At 42.6% G+C, this 19,278-nt stretch overlaps 1 protein-coding gene across 1 annotated transcript in view; it reads left to right on the forward strand.

Annotated features, from left to right (window-relative positions):
* Window positions 1–17,833, forward strand: part of DNAJC1 (DnaJ heat shock protein family (Hsp40) member C1) — a 198,800-nt gene extending 180,967 nt beyond the window's left edge. Inside the window, exons 11-13 of the mRNA XM_047755503.1 lie at window positions 13,680–13,728; window positions 15,033–15,475; window positions 17,599–17,833. Coding sequence (XP_047611459.1) covers window positions 13,680–13,728; window positions 15,033–15,475; window positions 17,599–17,667 — 561 coding nt within the window. The 3' untranslated portion in view covers window positions 17,668–17,833. The remainder of the gene's footprint in view (window positions 1–13,679; window positions 13,729–15,032; window positions 15,476–17,598) is intronic.
* The last annotated feature ends 1,445 nt before the right edge of the window (window positions 17,834–19,278 follow it).

Below are 19,278 nucleotides of genomic sequence, written 5' to 3' on the forward strand. Positions count from 1 at the left end.
TGTTATTTTCATCAGTGTTTTCTCTGAAAGATATGAAACCTATTTTAGTTTAGTTTTTTTTTTTTTTGTCTTTTTGCTATTTCTTGGGCCGCTCCCATGGCATATGGAGGTTCCCAGGCTAGGGAACTGTAACCACTGGCCTACGCCAGAGCCACAGCAACGCGGGATCCGAGCCGCGTCTGCAACCTACACCACAGCTCACGGCAACGCCGGATCGTTAACCCACTGAGCAAGGGCAGGGACCGAACCCTCAACCTCATGGTTCCTACTCGGATTCGTTAACCACTGCACCACAACGGGAACTCCTATTTTAGTTTTTTAAATTCATTCTACCCTACCTATATATCTCAGATTTAATCCTAAGAATTTCAAAGGTGACTTTAGGTATAAGTATATTAAGAAGAAGGATTATATTTTCTGCCTATGATTAAAACATGAAACAATTTCCCTACAATTCTATAATCCATGTAGCTGTTAGTACATGTGTGGATAGTGGTATCCAAAAGCCCACCTGAGGCAGCACACAATGCTATTTGTTCAGATACTGAGGAAGAAGAGAAGCCTTGTCCCTGCAGACTGTGTAGGAACATAGGTTTTCTCCCAAAAGGAGACTAGAAAAAAAGTCATAGACCTACATTAAGTCAGACAGAGACCATTGTGTTCTACAACTGCACATGATATAACAGCTGAATGAGTAACTGAAAAAATTCATTTTAGAATATGCAAGAAAAGTAATACTAAACATTCGTGACTAAATCGGCACCCATGTTATTGAAGTCACCTAGCTCTATCAGAGAGAAACAGATTTGGTGATGGCCATGTCACCTCCAATGTCATCTCCATTTGCAGATGACATGATACTACGTATAGAAAACCATACGGACGCCACCAAAAACTGTTAGGATTAATAAATTATTTCAGTAAAATTTTAAGCTAAAAATCAGTTGTCTTTCTTTATACCAACAACTATCAAAAAAGAAAACAATCTATAATGGCATCAAAGAGAGTCAAGTGCTAGTTATAAACTTAACCAAGGAGATAAAAGATCTGTTGCTGAAAACTATAAGACATTGATGGAAGAAATTGAAGACGACACAAATAAATGGGAAGATTTTTCATGTTTATGACTAGAAGAGTTAATATTGTTACAAAATATCCATAACACCCAAAGCTATCTACAGATCCAGTGTAAACCCTCTCAAAATTCTAATGGCATTTTTCACTAAAATAGAACAGTCTGAAAATTTATATAGAACAACAGAAGATCCAAATAGCCAAAGCAATCTATAGAAATAACAAAGCTGGAGGGATCACATTTCTGATTTCAACTTATATTACAAAGCACTAGTAATCAAACAGTATGGAACTGGCATTAAAAACAGAATAAAGAGGCCAGAAATAAACCCGCTGATTTATTTTATTCGTATGGCCAACTGATTTTTGACAAGCCAAGAATATACATTAGGAAAAGGATAGTCTCTTCAATAAATGGTGTTGGGAAAACTGGACAAAAGCATGCAAAAGAATGAAATCAGGCCCCTATCTTATACTATACACAAAAACTAACTCAGAATGTGTTGAAGACTTGAACGTGAGACTTGAAACCATAAAACTAGAGGAAAACATGGGGGGTAAGCCCCTTGATATTAGTCTTGGTGATGATTTTTTTGGATTTGACACCAAAAGCAAAGGTATCAAAAGCAAAAATAAAGCAAGTGAGACCTCATCAAACTAAAAAGCTTCTGTATAGCAGAGGAAACCATTCACAAAATAAAAATAAAACCTATGGAATGGGAGAAAAATACTTGCAAACCACATATCCATTAAGGGATTAATATCCTAAATATACAAGGAATTCATACAACACAATAGCAAAAACAAAAACAATTCACTTTTTAAATGAGCAAAAGACCTAAATAGGCATTTTTTTCAAAGATCTATAAATGGCCAACAAATATATGAAAAGATTCTCAACATCACTAATCATCAAGGAAATGCAAATCAAAACCACAATGTGATATCACCTCAAACCTGTTAAGGTGTCTACTACCAAAAGGACAAGAGATAACAAATACTGTTAAGGATGTGGAGAAAAGAAAACCCTTGTAGGCTTTTGGTATGAATGTTAACTGAAAAACAGTAGGAAGGTTCCTCAAGAAGTTAAAAGTAGAACTATCAAATGACCCAGCAGTTCCACTTCCGGGTATATATCCAAAGGAAACAAAATCATCTCAAAGAGTTACCTGCACTCCCAATTTCACAGCAGCATTATTCACAGTAGCCAATGCATGTAAACAACTTAAGTGTCCAGCAGCAGATGAATGGATAAAGAAAATGTGATTCCTTCTCCCTCTCCCTCTCCCTCTCTCTCTCTCTCTCTCTCTCTCACACACACACACACACACAGAGGAGTATTATTCAGCCAAAAAAAAAAAGAAAGAAAAATCAAACTCAGAAACACTGCAGAAAAGTTGTTGCCAGGGACTAGGAGATGGGACAAATAGGGAGAGGTGGGTAAAAAGTTACAAACTTTCATTTCTAAGTTGAATAAGATTTGAGGATTTAATGTATAACATAGTGACTATAGTTGATAACACTGTATTGTATAGTTGAAACTTTCTGAGAGAGCAGAACTGAAATGTTCTCAACAATGATGAAAGTAAATATGAGGTGATTGATATGTTAATTTAGTGGGGGACTCCTTTCAAATATGCACATATCAAATCATTATGTTGTACACTTTAAATATCTTACAATTTATACCTTTAAAAAAAAAGCAAAGCAAACTGACACCCCTGTAATTGAAATTATCGAGATCTATGAGAGAGAAATAGATTTGGTGATGACCCTACTCACTGAAGGATGACCTTCCTTCCTGAAGTGGCATGCTACCATACTCAGAGACAACCTGGCCATTGAGCTTTACATTAGACTCTCACTTACTTGGAAACTTCTGAATCTGCCTAGAATCATAAATGATCTGCCGAGGATGCCAAACTTGCCTCCAAAATAAATATGTTGCCATCATTGCCATATACACGCCTTCTCCTGAGATGAAAAGTAGTGAAAAAAAAAAAATTCTTAAGAAAAAAGTAGGATCACTCATAATTATCTTTGTTGTATAACCATTTTACGACACCAAGAGATATGATGCAAAAAAGACAGAATATTAAAATACTTGTTGAACCACATAGATTTGGAAAATTGACCAGTTGTACTTTGCTTCTTTCTTGTAGGTTCTAGGTTGCCTTTTTAAGTAGGAGAAAAGTATGGCTCAAAGATAACTTTGGTGATATCCATTCATTTCATTATGTAAAAACTGAGGATCTGAAAGACTAAGATTATAGTAGCTATTTGTCTTGTGCAGTATGGACAGGCCAGACCTACCCCTACTTACAGTGGATCAACTTAAAACAGTTGAACTTAACATTCTTACAACTTTATGATGCTGTGGAAACAATACACCTTCAGTAGAAACCTTACTTCGAATCTTGACTTTTGATCTTCTCCTGGGCTAGTGATATGCAGTACAATACTCCCTCGTGATACTGGACAGTGGCAGTGAGCCACAGCTCCCAGTCAGCCACGTGACTGTAAGGGTAAACAACTGATACACTTACAACCATTCTGTTTTTCACTTTCAGTACAGTATTCAATAAATTACATGATATTTAATACTTTACTATAAAATAGGCTGTATGTTAGATGATTTTGTCAAGTTTTAGGTCAGTGTACGTGTTCTGAGCATGTTTAAGTTAGGCCAGGCTAAAAGCTATGATGTCCAGTAGGTTAGGTGTATTTACATAAAGCACTTTCCTTTTTTTTTTTTTTTTTGCTTTTTAGGGCTGCACCCGTGGCATATGAAGGTTCCTAGGCTTGAAGTCAAACTGGAGCTATAGCTGCCAGCCACACACCACAGCCACAGCATCAGATTTGAGCCACGTCTGCAACCTACACCACAGCTCACGGCAATGCCAGATCCTTAACCCACTAAGCAAGGCCAGGGATCGAACCTGCAACCTCATGGTTCCCAGTCAGTTTCGTTTCTGCTGCACCATGACAGGAACGCCTTAAAAGCACTTTCAACTTATAGAAACATGTTGAGGAGTTCCCGTCGTGGCACAGTGGTTAACGAATCCGACTGGGAACCATGAGGTTGCGGGTTCGGTCCCTGCCCTTGCTCAGTGGGTTAACGATCCGGCGTTGCCGTGAGCTGTGGTGTAGGTTGCAGACGCGGCTCGGATCCCGCGTTGCTGTGGCTCTGGCGTAGGCGGGTGGCTACAGCTCCGATTCAACCCCTAGCCTGGGAACCTCCATATGCCGCGGGAGCGGCCCAAGAAATAGCAACAACAACAAAAAAAAAGACAAAAGACAAAAAAAAAAAGAAACATGTTGAAACTTTATTGGGACATGACCCCTTCATAAGTCAGGGAAGATCTGTACTACATTAAGAATTCTCTAACAGTACAAGGAAAACTAACCAGGTATTCTCAAACCAACTTGTGAATGGTAACTTCTCTGGAAAGAGCCCTTCTGGAGTCAGAAGAAATATCAAACATTGGTCTCAGAAACTATTGCAATTCCTTCCAAGGAGCCAGGATTTGATTTGATTTGTTTGTAGAGCAATTTAGGCCCTGGGGTATTTTATGAGCAATAGCGCATCAGCCAGTAGTTACTGGAGTTTTAACAGCTGGGTGTGGTCAGGTAAAGAGAGGAGGAGAGTCCTGCAAATACCACTGGCATCCCAAGATGACTGGACATACCCATCCCTGCACCTACCTGAGGAGTAACATCAGAGACTTTATGCTGTAGGGGACAGAGGGTAGCTTAGCTTCGCTAAAATAGTCCAGTTATCCACTAAGCAAATATGCAAATAAAAACACATCTTAATCTGGGGAGGGTGGTAAGGGAAAATCAGTAACCAGGATTGCCACAATGCAGTATCTAAATGTTCAGTTTTTAGAAAAAATAATGAGCCATGGAAAGAAACAGGAAAATATGACCCATACGTTAGAAAAACAGAAGACAACAGAAACTGCCTTATAAGAGTGACCAAACATCATATTTCACAGAAAAAGACTTCACAATAGCCATACAAATATGTTCACAGAACTAAAGGAAAGCATGATAAAGATACAATGAAAATGTTGCATCAGATAAAAAATATCAGTAAAGAGATAAAAATTTTTAAAGAGAACCAAGTAGAAATTCTGGCATTAAAAATACAATAAATGAAATTTTAAAAATTCACTAGAGATGCTCCACAGTAGATTTGTCTAGCAGAGGAAAGAATTAGCAAACTTGAAGATAGGTGAATAGAGAGTATTCAAGCTAAAGAACAGAGAACTGAAAGAAGAAAACTGAACATAGCCTCAGAAAAATATTAGCACCATTAGGCACAATAACATATGTATAACTGGAGTTAGGAAAGTAGAGAGAGAAAGGAAGGGAAAAAATCAAAAATTCAATGGGTGAAAACTTCCCAAATTTATTGAAAAATGCTAACCTATACATCAGAAAGCTCAGTGAATTCTGAGTAGGATGAGCTCAAAAATACCCACAAAAGACACATCAGAATAAAAATGCTGAAAGTCAAAACTAAGGAGAATATCTTGAAGGCAGCAAGAGAGAAATGACTTCTAATTTATAAGGGAACTGTCCCCCAATAAGATTAACAGCTTACTTCTCAGCATACACCACAAAGGCCAGGAAGCAGTGGAATAATATGTTCAGAGTACTCAAAGAAAAACTTGGCAACCAGAAATCCCACATCCAGCAGAGCATTTATCAAAAAATAAATGCAAAATAAAAAATTTCCAAGATAGGAGTTCCCTTCGTGGCTCAGTGGTTAACAAATCCAACTAGGAACCATGAGGTGGCAGGTTCGATACCTGGCCTCACTCAGTGGGTTAACGATCTAGCGTTGCCGTGAGCTGTGTGTGGGTCGCAGACTCGGCTTGGATCACGAGTTGCTGTGGCTGTGGCACAGGCCAGCAGCTACAGCTCCAATTAGGCTCCTAGCCAGGGAATCTCCATATGCTGTGGGTGCGGCCCTAGAAAAGACAAAAAAAAAAAAAATTTCCAAGATAAATAAAAACTGAAGTTTTGGAGTTCCCGTCATGGCACAGTGGAAACAAATCTTACTAGGAACCATGAGGTGGCAGGTTCAATCCCTGGCCTCACTCAGTAGGTTAAGGATCCAGCATTGCCATGAGCTGTCACAGATGCGGCTCAGATCCTACATTGCTATGGCTGTGGTGTAGGCCAGCAGCTACAACTCCGATTAGACCCCTAGCCCAGGAACCTCCATATGCCGTGGGTGCAGCCCGGAAAAAACAAAAAAAAAAACAAAAACAAAAACAAACCATAAAACCCTGAAGTTCTTCAGTCTGAAAGCAAATGACCCCAGATGGTAATTTGAATTCACATGAAAAAGAGCATCAGTAAAGGTAATTAGGTAATTATAAAAGACAGTATAAATACATTTTCTTTTCTTAACGGATTTAGAAAGCAGTTGTATCAAAGAATAGATATATGTTATTTTGGGGCCCATAACCTATAGAAAGGTAGTATTTGTGTAATATATTTGCCAAAACAGCACAAGGAGGTGGGTGAGAGCAAAGCTCAATGAGCTGAGAAACCGCTACAGATGGTAAAGGAGGAAGTGTAAGGATGTATTGCTGGATTTATAACATGAATAGATACAATATGTATCATGGTCATATCATAGTATGGGGGTAAAAGGAATAGAGCTATAAAGGAGTCATGTTTCTATATATCACTTTGAATTAAAGTAGTATAAATCTGAAGCTTATTCTCGTAAGTTAAGACATATATGGTAAACCCCAGAGCAACCTCTTTTAAAAAAAAAAAAAAAAGTATAGTAAAAAAAAAAAATCACAAATTAAAATCCTACATTAGGGAGTTCCCTTTGTGGCTAAGCAGTTAACGAACCCAACTAGGATCCATTAGGATGCGGCTTGATCCCTGGCCTTGCTAAGTGGGTTAAGGATCTGATATGAGCTGTGGTGTAGGTTGCAGACACAGCTCGGATCCCACATTGCTGTGGCTGTGGCATAGGCCAGCAGCTGTAGCTCCAATTTGACCCCTAGCCTGGGAACTTCCATGTGCCACAGATGTAGCCCTAAAAAAGCAAAAAAAAAAAAAAAAAAAAAAACCTACATTAGAAAATATTCATTTATGCAAAATAAAGCAATAATAGAGGAATAAAGTAACCAAAAAAAAAAAATCAAAAAGTTAAGAGAGGACTTCCACTGTGGCTCAGTGGTAAAGAACCCAACGAGTATCCACAAAGACATGGGTTCAATCCCTGGCCCTGCTCAATGGGTTAAAGGATCCATCATTGCTGTGAGCTGTCAGATCAGAGCTGCAGCCACCAGCCTACATCACAGCCACAGCTACACAGCAACGCTGGATCCTTAACCCACTGAGTGAGGCCAGGGATTGAACCCACATCCTCATGAATACTAGTTGGGTTCATAACCCGCTGAGCCACAACAAGAACTCCTAACAGGCATCTCTTGAATGTTTCATCCAACAACCACAACAGAAATATGTTCTTCAAATAATCATGAACATATTCCAGAATATATTTGTATGCTAGGCCTTCAAACCACCTCAGTAAGTTTAAAAGGATAGAAGTAATATAGAGTATATTCTCTGACCTCAACAGAATGAGATTAGAAATTAATAGCAGGGAAAAACAGGGAAATTCAACAAATATGTCTAAATTAAACCACAGAATCCTAAACAACTAATGAATCGAAGAAATCCCAAAGGGAATCAAAATTCTCAGAAATAAAAATGAAGACACAACACCAGAATTTAAGGAATGCAGCTAATGTAGTTCATAGAAGGAGATTTATAGCTATAAATGCCTTTATGAAGAAAGATTTCAAACCTATAATCTAACTTTCCACCTTAAGACACTGGAAAAATAACTAAAAGCAGAAAAAAGGAAATAATTTAAAAGTACAGCAGAAATTGCTGAAATAGAGACTAGAAAAGAAAGTCAATGAATCCAAAAACTGATTCACTGAAAATATCATAAAATTGAGAAACATTTAATGAGTTTGACAAAAAAGAAAAAGAAAGGGACTTGATAGGATCAGAAATGAAAACAGGGATATCACTACCAACCTTACAGAAATAAAAAAGACTTAAAAGGAATACTGTGAACAAGTGCATGCCAGGAAATTAGATAGCTATTTTTCTAATAGAGATGAAATGGACAAATTCCTAAAACACATAAACTACTAAGACTGAATCCAAAAACAGTTGAAATAGACCTGTAAAAAGTGAAGAGACTGAATTAGTAATTTTTTCAAAAAAATCTTTTCACAAAAAAAAAAGCCTAGGCCTACATGGCTTCACCACTGAGTTCTACTAAATATTTAAAGAAGAATTAATGCCAAAACTTCACAAACCTTCTCAAAAATAGAAGAAAGTAAACACTTCCCAACACATTTTATGAAGCCAATATTACCCTCATACCAAACTAAAGACATAAGAAGCAAACTGCAGACTAATAATTCATATGAATGTGGATGCAAAAATTCTCAACAAACAGCAAAGTGAATCCAACAGATTATGATTATAAACCCTAAGCAAGTGGAGTTTATCCCAAAAGTGCAAAATTGATTCACTATCTTAAAATCAATTAATATAAATTCATCATATCAATAGAAAAAAAATAAGATCTTCTCAATATAAGCATTGGACAAAATCTAATACCCTTGCATGATAAAAATACTCAAAAAGTTAGGAATAAAAGGGAAGATCTTCAATCAGATAAAGAAATCTACTAACCACCCACAGTTAACAGTATACTTACTGGTGAAAGAGGGGGTTATTTTCCTGCTAAGATCAGGAATAAGACAAGGATTATCTGCTCTCACCATTTCTATCCAACACAGTATGAAGGGTCTAGCTAGGGCAATTAGATAAAAAGAAATAAGATTGAAAAGGAAGAAGTAAACTTCTGTCCCTGTTTGCAGATGACATGATTTTATATATACAGAATGCCAAGTAATTAACTAAAAGACTATTGTTAACTAATAAAATTAGTTCAGCAAGATTGCAGGAAACATAAATATACAAAAACATTTTATTTTAATATACCTACAATGAACGAACTGAAAATGTAATTAAGAAAATAATTTCATTTACAGTAGCTTCAAAAAGAATAAAATACTTGGCAATAAATTTAACAAAAGAAGTACAAACTTTAACTCTGAAAACTACAACACATTATTGAAAGAAATTGAAGAACATTAAAATAAATGGAAAAATATCTCCTGTTCATGGATCAGAAGATTTAATATTATTAAGTATTCCCCTAAATGTAAGAGCTAAAACTATAAGACTCTTAGAAGAAAATAGAAGGGTAAGCCCTCATGACCTTGGATTTGGCAAAAGGATTCTTAGACACCAAAAGTCCAAGCAACTAAAAAAAAAAAAAAAAATTTGGATGTGATGAGAATTAAAAACTTTAGGAGTTCCCGTCGTGGCACAGTGGTTAATGAATCTGACTAGGAACATGAGGTTGCAGGTTCGATCCCTGGCCTTGCTCAGTGGGTTAAGGATCTGGCGTTGCTGTGAGCTATGGTGTAGGCTGCAGACGTGGCTCGGATCCAGCGTTGCTGTGGTGTAGGCCAGTTGGTACAGCTCCGATTAGACCCCTAGACTGGGAATCTCCATATGCCTCGGGAGAGGCCCTAGAAAAGGCAAAAAGACAAAAAAAAATTAAAAACTTTATGTTTCATAGGATACCACTAGGAATATGAAAAGTGAGCCCACAGAGTGGGAGAAAATATTTGCAGATCATTTATCTGATAAGGAATTTGTATCTAGAATATACAAAGAGCCCTTAAAACTCAATAATACAAACCCCAAAATTGGAAAAAAAAAAAATGGACAAAGGATCTGAATAGACATTTCACCAAAGAAGATATACAACTTGTCAATAGACACATGAAAAAAAAGTTCAGTATCATTAGTCATTAGGAAAATGCAAATCGAAAACAAGGTACCACTTTGCACCTACTAGGAAGCAGGATAATACAAAAAGTTGGAAAATAACAAGTTTTAGGAAAGAGGTAGAGAAATGAGAAGCCTCATATACTGCTGATGTGAATGTAAATTGTGCAGCCATACTGGAAAACAGTACAGCACTTCCTCAATAAGTTGAACACAGAGTTACCATATGACTCAGTAATTCCAATCCTAGGTGTATACCCAAGATAAATGAAAATATATGCCCACACAAAAACTTACACACAAATGTTTATAGCAGCATTATTCAAAATAGCCAAAAGATGAGGACAATACAAATGTTTATCAACTGATAAATGAATAAACAAAAATGTGGTATATCCATACAATGGAATATTATTCTGCAATAAAAAGGAATGCAGTACTTCCTGAAAGGAAGGATGCTTACAAGAAACAGATCGGATTGTGGATTTCCCCAACTTTGTGGTCTAGTCATTCATGAGCCATCAAAGGTATTTGATCAGAAGTCTGCCTTGGGGACATTATTCTGTAGGAACTGCTAATAAGTAAGTTGCAGACCAGCTGGATGGCTCTTCTATTAATTCAGTCTGGTAAGAATGAAGGACTAACACAGGTGGTGGAGATCTGAGAGAGGAGGGAATAGATGGCACCAGCTTTGTGAAGAACATAGCAGGTGGTCGGGGAGGGAGAAACAAGTCCCCAAATTGGCTCTTTGGTGTTGGGCCTAGGTGACTCAGAACTACTAGGAAAAGGAAGGAAAAACAGAAAAACAGAAGTTGAGTTTAGGTTGGGATTTGTTTAGGTTGAGGAGCTAGGAGACCTCTAAACAAGAGATGTAATGGCAGTGAGAAAGGTATGGTCTGGTGCTGCAACCACAGATTCAACCAGCCTCAGATGGAAAATATTTGGGGCGGGGGGGGGGGGGGAATCCTGAAAGTTCCAAAAAGCAAAACTCGAATTTGCCTCATGCGGGCAACAATTTACATAGCATTTAGATGGTATTAGGTATTGTAAGTAATCTAGATTATTCAGAAAACACAAGAGGCTATGCAGAGGTTATATGCAAATTCTACATCACTGTTTTTTGGCTGCGCCTACAGCACACAAAAGTTCCCAGGCCAGGGATCGAACTAGAGTCACAGCAGTGACGATGCTGGTTTCTTAATGCGCTGAGCCACGAGAGAACTCCTCTATGTCATTTTATATAAGGGGCTTGAACATCCTCTCCAAGGGGACCTGGAACCAGTCCCCAGGGGTACTGAGGAACAACTGCATAGCAGGAAGAGAGCCTGGCCTCTTTCCTCCGCTGTAAAGTAAGAGACTTAGATTCAAAAGGCAGTCTGTTACAGGCATTGAGAACAAAGATTTTAGAGCCTGACTTGCCTGGGTTCAGCTACTCACTACCTTTTAATCTTAATTTATTCTCCCTGAGCCTCAAACTCATGGGGATAATAATGCACCCACTTACTGGGGCTGCTGTGAGGAATCCATCCTCGCACGTGTTATTTAAGAACCCTGCCTGGCACACAGGAAGCTGAAGTCCTTTTCAGATCTGATGATCTGCTGTTATCATGTGGTCAGTTTCTGCAGACTGGCATGCCAAGGTAGAGGTCAGGGCCAGAGATCTAGGTTAAGCATTTCTTTTCCAAAGCAGCACTGAGCAGGTGTTATGAGACCCCAAAGGAGAAAGTGGAAGGAATGCAGGAAAGGCCGGGACGGGATGCGAGGAACACTGCATTAGGGAGCAAGAGGCAGCAGCGTGTAGGAGGGGCGGAAATAGTCACAGAAAGAGAAGGAGAACTCGGAGGTGCTGTCGTCAAAGCCAAGTGGGATAGAAAAGGCAACTCAAGAGAAGATAGCCTTTTAGAGTAGAGACTGCTTTGCTTCGAGCTCAGTCTGAAGGTTTATGGGGCGTATGTGACAGACAGGGAGAAGCTGCAGAGGAAAGCAAAGGAAATTAATTGACGGGCATTGTTCTGTGAGGATGAAAGGCAAAGGAAGATAATCTCTTTCTTTGAATTGGGATAAACTGTGGGGGAGATATATGGTGATGTAATCAGAATTTTGAGTTGGAAACGTTGTCAAGGAAGCTTGTGTTAGATAACTTCAACTTTTTTTTTTTTTCATGAGATAAGAAGCAAGGCCATCCATGGAGAAGGAGGAAGGGATAAAATTGCAGAGTGTTTCTAAGCAGCTTTAAATATTTTCTCTAATTCTGCCTTTTGTATGAATGAAAAACAAATGATCCACATCAATTATAAGAGGCAATGTTTACTGAGCCTTTAACATCTGCTAGGTATCACGCAAAGAGCTTATTTCAAACTGAAAACATCCCTAAGAGACAAAAGGTATTAGCAGTTTTATCCACATATTACAGAGGGTAATACATGAGACAGAGAAAAGGATTGGAAATTGCTCAAGGTTACCCAGTTAATACGAGGTAGAACCAAGACTGAATACAAGATCCAACGCTCAGCTCTTCCCAAGCATGCTTTCTAGGCTTTTACTTTCAAGTTTCATTAAAGCAGTGAAATACTGGTTCAAGAATCTACATGGATTAATGGGATAGAATACAAAAAATAGAAGGAATGCAATGGAATGTAATTTTAATGAAGTTAACACTTTAAATAAATGGAGAAAGGATGGCTTGCTTAATAGATGCATTGGGGCAGTTAATTATCCACTTATAATTTTCTAAATTAATTTTTCTGTTTAAAATATATATAATAGATATCAGAAGAGTGGCTGTCTATAGCTGAATAGAGATGGGCTTAGGGGCACAGGGCACTTTGTGCGGTAATAGGAATGTTCCATAATTTCATTAGAATGTTTTTGGTCAAAACTCACTGAAATGTACATTTAAAACTGTACATTCTACTCTCTGTAAATTCTGTCTCAATTATAAAAAGGAAAATCCATCTGTAGATCTCCAAGACATGGTTAAATTTTAAAAAGCAAGCTCTAGGGTAAGACATACAATATGATACTATTTAAATAGAAGAACAAGAACGAAATTATTTCTGTGGATCCACACTTGTGTAAATGTAAATATCTCCTGGTTCTGGGGTCCATCTGCCCTACCCCACCAAGAGGTGCTTCCCCTAGTGTCAGTCTTAGTGATCAGAGGGTTTCTTTCTGGGACGTAAAGAAGAAAAAGACTTTTATATTATAATATCATTAGCTTAAGAGTAAAAACTTCCTCATTGTTCATAAAGCTCACTGGTATCATATTCTCCAGTGAAGAGAGAGACTCTTGCAGGAAATTCTAACTGGAAAACATGACCTCTCTGAATTTTGAATCTGAAACTAGTGTATCTTTAGAGGAGGTTTGAATCTGAAACTAGCGTATGTTCAGAGGAGGCCTAGTGTCATGGGACTGTGATCAGGTGATGTGAGTTCTTGTTCTGACTCTGCCACTTGATGAGATGGTATTTTGGAGCAGTTCGTTTAATCTCTCTGGACTTCAGTTTCCTTGTTGGTTTAAAAAAAAAAAAAAATGGATTGAACCGATGACCGATCCTGGATGCTCATCAGGGCCTAAGATTCAGTAAACCCTGTTCTTCGCATGGACCCTGTATGCAATCGGTCGCTTGACCTACGGTCGATGTGTGGAAAGTAAGATCTGCTTTTATATTTTGAAACAGGTGACAACCAAAGCTAAGCAACTGAAGGATTCAGTTACCTGCTCCCCAGGTAAGGCAGCACCCACTTGGTCCCTTTAATCTAAAGCCGTTTCTTCACAATTCCCTTTTTATAACAACATCTGTAAAAACGATGTTGTAATAGTTTTGCCCAATGCGCGCTACTGGTCCTCTCTCTAAAAGGGGTTGGGTTACAAGCACCCACAAAGCCCTGCACACAGAGTGCTGCTAAGATGTACTTAGTGAGTTTGAAGAGCTATAAAAACCTTGCTCTTCTCTGGTGTCGGTGGTGAGTGGGACCACGCAGGGGAAAGCCGGCCTGGTCACTTGCCGCACTGTCACCACTGCACACACACAGCGTCCTTCAGGACACACCAAGCAGCTTCCCCCCGAAATCTATGTCTCTGAAAATCCATTTTCTCTAAGACTAACGGGAATTTTGCTCAGAGGCCCCATACTGTTTGCTGGGAACCAGGAAGTAAGAAATTGCCGCCTAAACCTTCCAACTCCACTTAAATTCAGGTCCCTGTACTCGATATAACCAGCCAGGGACCAGCAAGCCCTGTTATCTCAAAACGTCTCCACGGGGAGGACCCAGGTGGGGTGTCTGTGGGCTTTTCCAGGTTGCTTTCTTGCCAATACGGCTGCTGGTCTGGGCGTGGAGACAGAAACAGGCAACCAGTGTTCTGTGCCAGAAGCTCCCCCAGACTGTCTCTGGGAGCCTGATCCTGAAAGGGGGGGAGGGGGGGGCAGACAGCCTAGGCCTCGGAGGGGTCAGGAGTGTGTGGGAGAACAGGAAAGGTGTGGCTGCACATTTGAGGGGGTCTCTGAGAGGCCCCTGTGGCTTTGGGGGTGGGGGGATTTTTGCTTTTCCGTCAGTCGAGGCATCACCGGGCTGGGGACGCAGCGGGGCGCAGAGGGCCCGGTGCCCGCAGTGCCGCCTGAGCACCGCGGACGGTCTGATGGGTTCACTCACTCCCGCTCGCGGAATTCACAACAACTCTGGACTCTGAAGAACATCCTGCTTACCTGGAAAGTGCTGGTTATTCCTTCTGAAAGATCTGCACGTCATCGGATCACAGCCGGACTCTGAACTGCTGCTCCTCAGAGTGGTGGCAAGGACAGAGGCTGGGGATCAGACAGAAGTGGGTTCAGATCCCAGCTCGGCTTTTTCTGAGACTGACTTTCCTCCTCTGCACAGTTAGGGCGGCGGTTGCGTCTTTCTGGGGAAGAAGAGCGGGGACATGAACAGTGTGCAAAATGCCTAGCGCGCTGTCAGCTGCGGCGGAGGCGCTGCTGTGACCCTTGTCGCCTGAACTGACCCTGCCCTTTCCCTGTGCTGTGCCTTCCTCGCAGGAATGGTCAGGCTCTCCGACCTCAGACCCACGGCTCAGAATCCCAGGCCCCCCAAGAGCACGGCGGCCCTGCCGGACGATCTCATCACCCAGCGGGAGGAGCCGGCCGCGGAGGAGGCGGAGGAGCAGGGCGAGGCGGAGGAGCAGGAGGCCGAGGTCCCCGAGAGCCGGCCCCGGAGGCGGAGGCCCGCGCGGCTGCCGGAGGCGGCGGCGAAGGCCGAGCCGGAGGAGAAGGTCCGAGCAAAGAGGCAGAAGGACTTCGATTTGTCAGAACAGATGGAGTCCAGCGATGAGGAGAGCCAGAGGAGAGAGAGAACGCGAGCCACAGAGGAGCCCTGGACTCAGAACCAACAGAAACTTCTGGAATTAGCCTTGCAGCAGTACCCAAAGGGATCCTCTGAGCGCTGGGACAAGATAGCCAAGTGCGTCCCATCTAAGACTAAGGTGGGTGAAGTCAGAAGGAGGGCCCTGCCCTGGTTCGAGAATACACGGAAGTGGCTGTAGCCAGTTCTGTCCGATTTTCCTGTTATCCTGTGTATCCACCTGATCGCTTACTTACCAGTTATCTTCCAGTAGATTCCTCCTGAGCACTCGATTGATGAGTATAAATGAGGTCAAGAGGCTAAATTTAATCCTTATACAGATGTTTAATCCTTACACAGTTATTTTTTTCTGAGTGAAAACTCCATGTATAATGTAAACTTCCCGCACAACCACCCTGCCATCTTCTGGAACATTCCAGGGCAGGTGGAGAGAGCAGAGAGCAGCAGGGGACGGCCAGGCGGGGCCCCCTCGTGGCTGTGAGGGCCCGGGGAGCCTCCAGCGTCAGCAGGCAGGTTCTGAGGGTTCCGTACAGTCCCGAGATGGTGTGGCAGACGTGTTGCCATGGTCGCCAGTTCCGCCAGTAAGTTCCCCTGGACGCCATGGCAGCGCCTGCGGACCAGAGGCTGGGGGGAGGGCCGGGCAGGTGGGTGAGAGGAGGCGAGAGGCCGACGTCGGGATCCAGCCTCTCCTCTGCAGCACTGTTTGCAGTAGCCCTTCCTCCCTGTCCGCAGCTCTTCGTATCTGCCTCACCACCTCTGCAGGTCCCGGCTCGGAGGGCAGGCGGGCATCCCCTGCGGAAAGTCAGGCCCCCGCCGCGGCCTCTGCCTTCTGCTCCGCCCAGCGCAGCTGTAGCGCCTCCCTGGGTGTCCTTCCAACGCGGGCCTTTCCTGACACACACAGTCTCCCGGGCTTCTTTCCTTGTAGCCAGGCTCTTCGTCTGAGGCGCCAGGATCACTGAGAAATCAAAAGAATGCATCTCTTCTGCCTTCTGTGCCTCCCACTCAGTAGCCTGTGGGCACATTGATGTTCATTTACATTCTTCTTCTTTTTTTTTTAATTGAAATTCGATGTTGGAAAATCTAGCTCGTGGCCATGAATGTCCCCGTGTGTGCAGGTCTAGTTATCTATCACCTACTTTAAAATGATGAAGTTGAGAATTCCCGGGGAGAAAAATAAACCATTAGCAGTGGATCTATTCGAGAAACACAGATCCTCCCAGCCCCTCCAACTGGTTTGCCAGAAGTAATTATTTTCCCCGAGTTTCTCTAGCATCTGTCAGGACACAGGCATTTACATGTGTGATGAATCGGCACTGGCTTAAAATGAAGGAGCTGGAAGCCTGGATTCCTAGGGCAGGAGCGCTCGAGACGCACTGCCTCGGGGTCTGGAAACCTTCCTGCTTCCAGGAGGAATGAGCAGCCCATCCTGCACATGTTCCCTCTAAGCCTTGACCTTAGAACCAGGGCCCACTTCCTGCTGAGTGACTCCTCCGGGCAGGCCTGCTGCTCGGGGTCCCCGTGACCCCAGCGAAGTGGTGGCCGAGCTCGGTGTCACTCTGCACCACACAGCGCGGCTGTCGGAGAAAGGCTGATATCTTAGGCAGATGGTCTTTGGGGATGCAGAAGAGGCACTTACTAGAAGGTTCTCCCAGAACACTGCTGAGCCGAAACCCCAGGAAGAGAACAAACACCCATTCTTTGTCGAGGGCAGCTGATAAAGTCACCTGCTGCAGACCAGAAGCCAGTTTGCATGTGGCTTTAATTTAGGGAAGGCTTTAAGTTAAGTTGGGGTCTTTTTGAACAGAAACAGGGCGGATTCAGGCACTTAGGTAAACGGGAGAGCAGCCAGGCCCGTCCGCTGCTTCGCCGGGGCGACAGGCAGCTGGGTCTGAAGCCGCTGCTTCTGTAGCCTCACGGGCTGGACAGTCTCGATGGGCAGGGGGCGGGCAAACCAGAGGAAGAGCTGGCATCGCCAGCGGTGTCCCCTGGGGAGAGGCAAATGGTAATAATACTAATAGGATGCCTCTCCCCCCACCCAGGTTCTCGGTTTCTCAAGTCCCTGAGGCCTCCTGTGAGCTGAAAGTCACCACGGTCTCGGCCCCTCCCCATCCCCACCCTGGTTCACCCAGGAAATGCCAGGCACACAGGAAAGCCCTTGATCAGAGCTGGGCACGGCAGGCTCGCCCCACGAGGGTCACACTGATTGTGGAAGTAACCGTCCCCTCTCTCCCTCTCTCTCTGCAGGAAGACTGTATCGCTAGATACAAGCTGCTGGTTGAACTGGTCCAAAAGAAAAAACAAGCTAAAAGCTGAACCCTCTGGAAGATGATGTTTACCTTTATTTTCTGAAATGATTATTTTAAAAATCTTATGCAGAAATTTGCATTTTGTACCTCAGTATTTCTATACGTCATGTGCCTTAGTAAAAAAAAAAAAAAAAAAATTTAAAATAAATGTTGTGCTACATTGTTTAAACAAATACTGTGTTAAAGGAGAAAAAAATGGATTTGGGTATTTTATAAGTTATTTTTTCTCATCACTGCCAAGTTTAATTTCTTGAGGGAACAAACTGAATAGTGCTTTCTAACAGGCTTTATTATTACTATTGTTGTTGTTGTTTAGGGCCACACTAGCAGCATATGGAGGTTCCCAGGCCAGGGGTCGAATCGGAGCTGTAGCCACCGGCCTACGCCAGAGCCACAGCAACGCGGGATCCGAGCCGCGTCTGCAACCTACACCACAGCTCACGGCAACGCCGGATCGTTAACCCACTGAGCAAGGGCAGGGACTGAACCCGCAACCTCATGGTTCCTAGTCGGATTCGTTGACCACTGCGCCACGACGGGAACTCCAACAGGCTTTCTAGTAGCACTTTCTAACATAAATGTCTGATTTTGAAGGAACATACGAGTGAGCCCATGTGTAAGAATTAAAACGTAATTCTTCTCTGACCAGAGGTCACACCAGATGCTGGTGTTTGGGGAGAAAAAACGAGCTTGTTGTGGGGCCAGCTGGCTGGGAACAGTGTGAGGTCATCTTAACTGTATGTACGTGCATCCATGATTTGTATCCAGAAAAAAAGAAGCCTAAGCGCACAAGGATGTAGGTAGTGAACGCTAAGCCCGAGAGGTTTGGTAGCAACGCACCCCCAACAGGCAGCATTTCCGGAGAACCTACAGACAAGGTTTTAGGAACTGATGACACTGAGTCCCACTTTCAACACCTAAGTGAACATCACAGTTTTGTACTGCTGATCTCGTCTCTTTTTGCTTTTTAGGGCCACACCCACAACACGTGGAGGTTCCCAGGCCAGGGGTCAAAATGGAGCTACAGCTGCTGGCCTCCCCCACAGCCACAGCAATGCAGGATCCAAGCCAAGTCTGCGACCAACACCACAGCTCACGCTGGATCCTTACCCCACTGAGCAAGGCCAGGGATTGAACCTGTGTCCTCACGGATACTAGTCGGATTCATTTCCACTGTGCCACACGAGGAGCTCCTGTTAATTTTGGCTGAACCACCATCATCTGACGGGCGTTCCTTTTTAAATCTGTCCTTTGCTCAGGGCTTGGAAGTAGTTTTTGCTGAGATGCAAATCACCTAAACGTGAAAACCATCAAGATCACAAGAACACACTTCAGGGAGGTGACTTGATAACATATCTATACAGACGTCATTTTTCTCTAAGGATTGACCTGAGGTTAGTTCCCCAGAGCAGGTTCGGGTGGCAGGGCCACCACCGGCTCCATAACCTTCCAGCCAGAGGAGGACACACGTGGCGCAGGTAAGCCCTGGCCCTGTCCCCCAGGCCCTCCTCCAATGCTTTGGGGCCCTGCCACCTCGGAGACAGCAAAAAGGACATGGAGAAACAGCACGTTACCCCCAACCGGCTCCACGTCATTGCCTTCATGACCCGAGTGTTCA

This window comes from Phacochoerus africanus, chromosome 12, assembly GCF_016906955.1.
Source record: "Phacochoerus africanus isolate WHEZ1 chromosome 12, ROS_Pafr_v1, whole genome shotgun sequence".
Classification (NCBI taxonomy): Eukaryota; Metazoa; Chordata; class Mammalia; order Artiodactyla; family Suidae; genus Phacochoerus; species Phacochoerus africanus.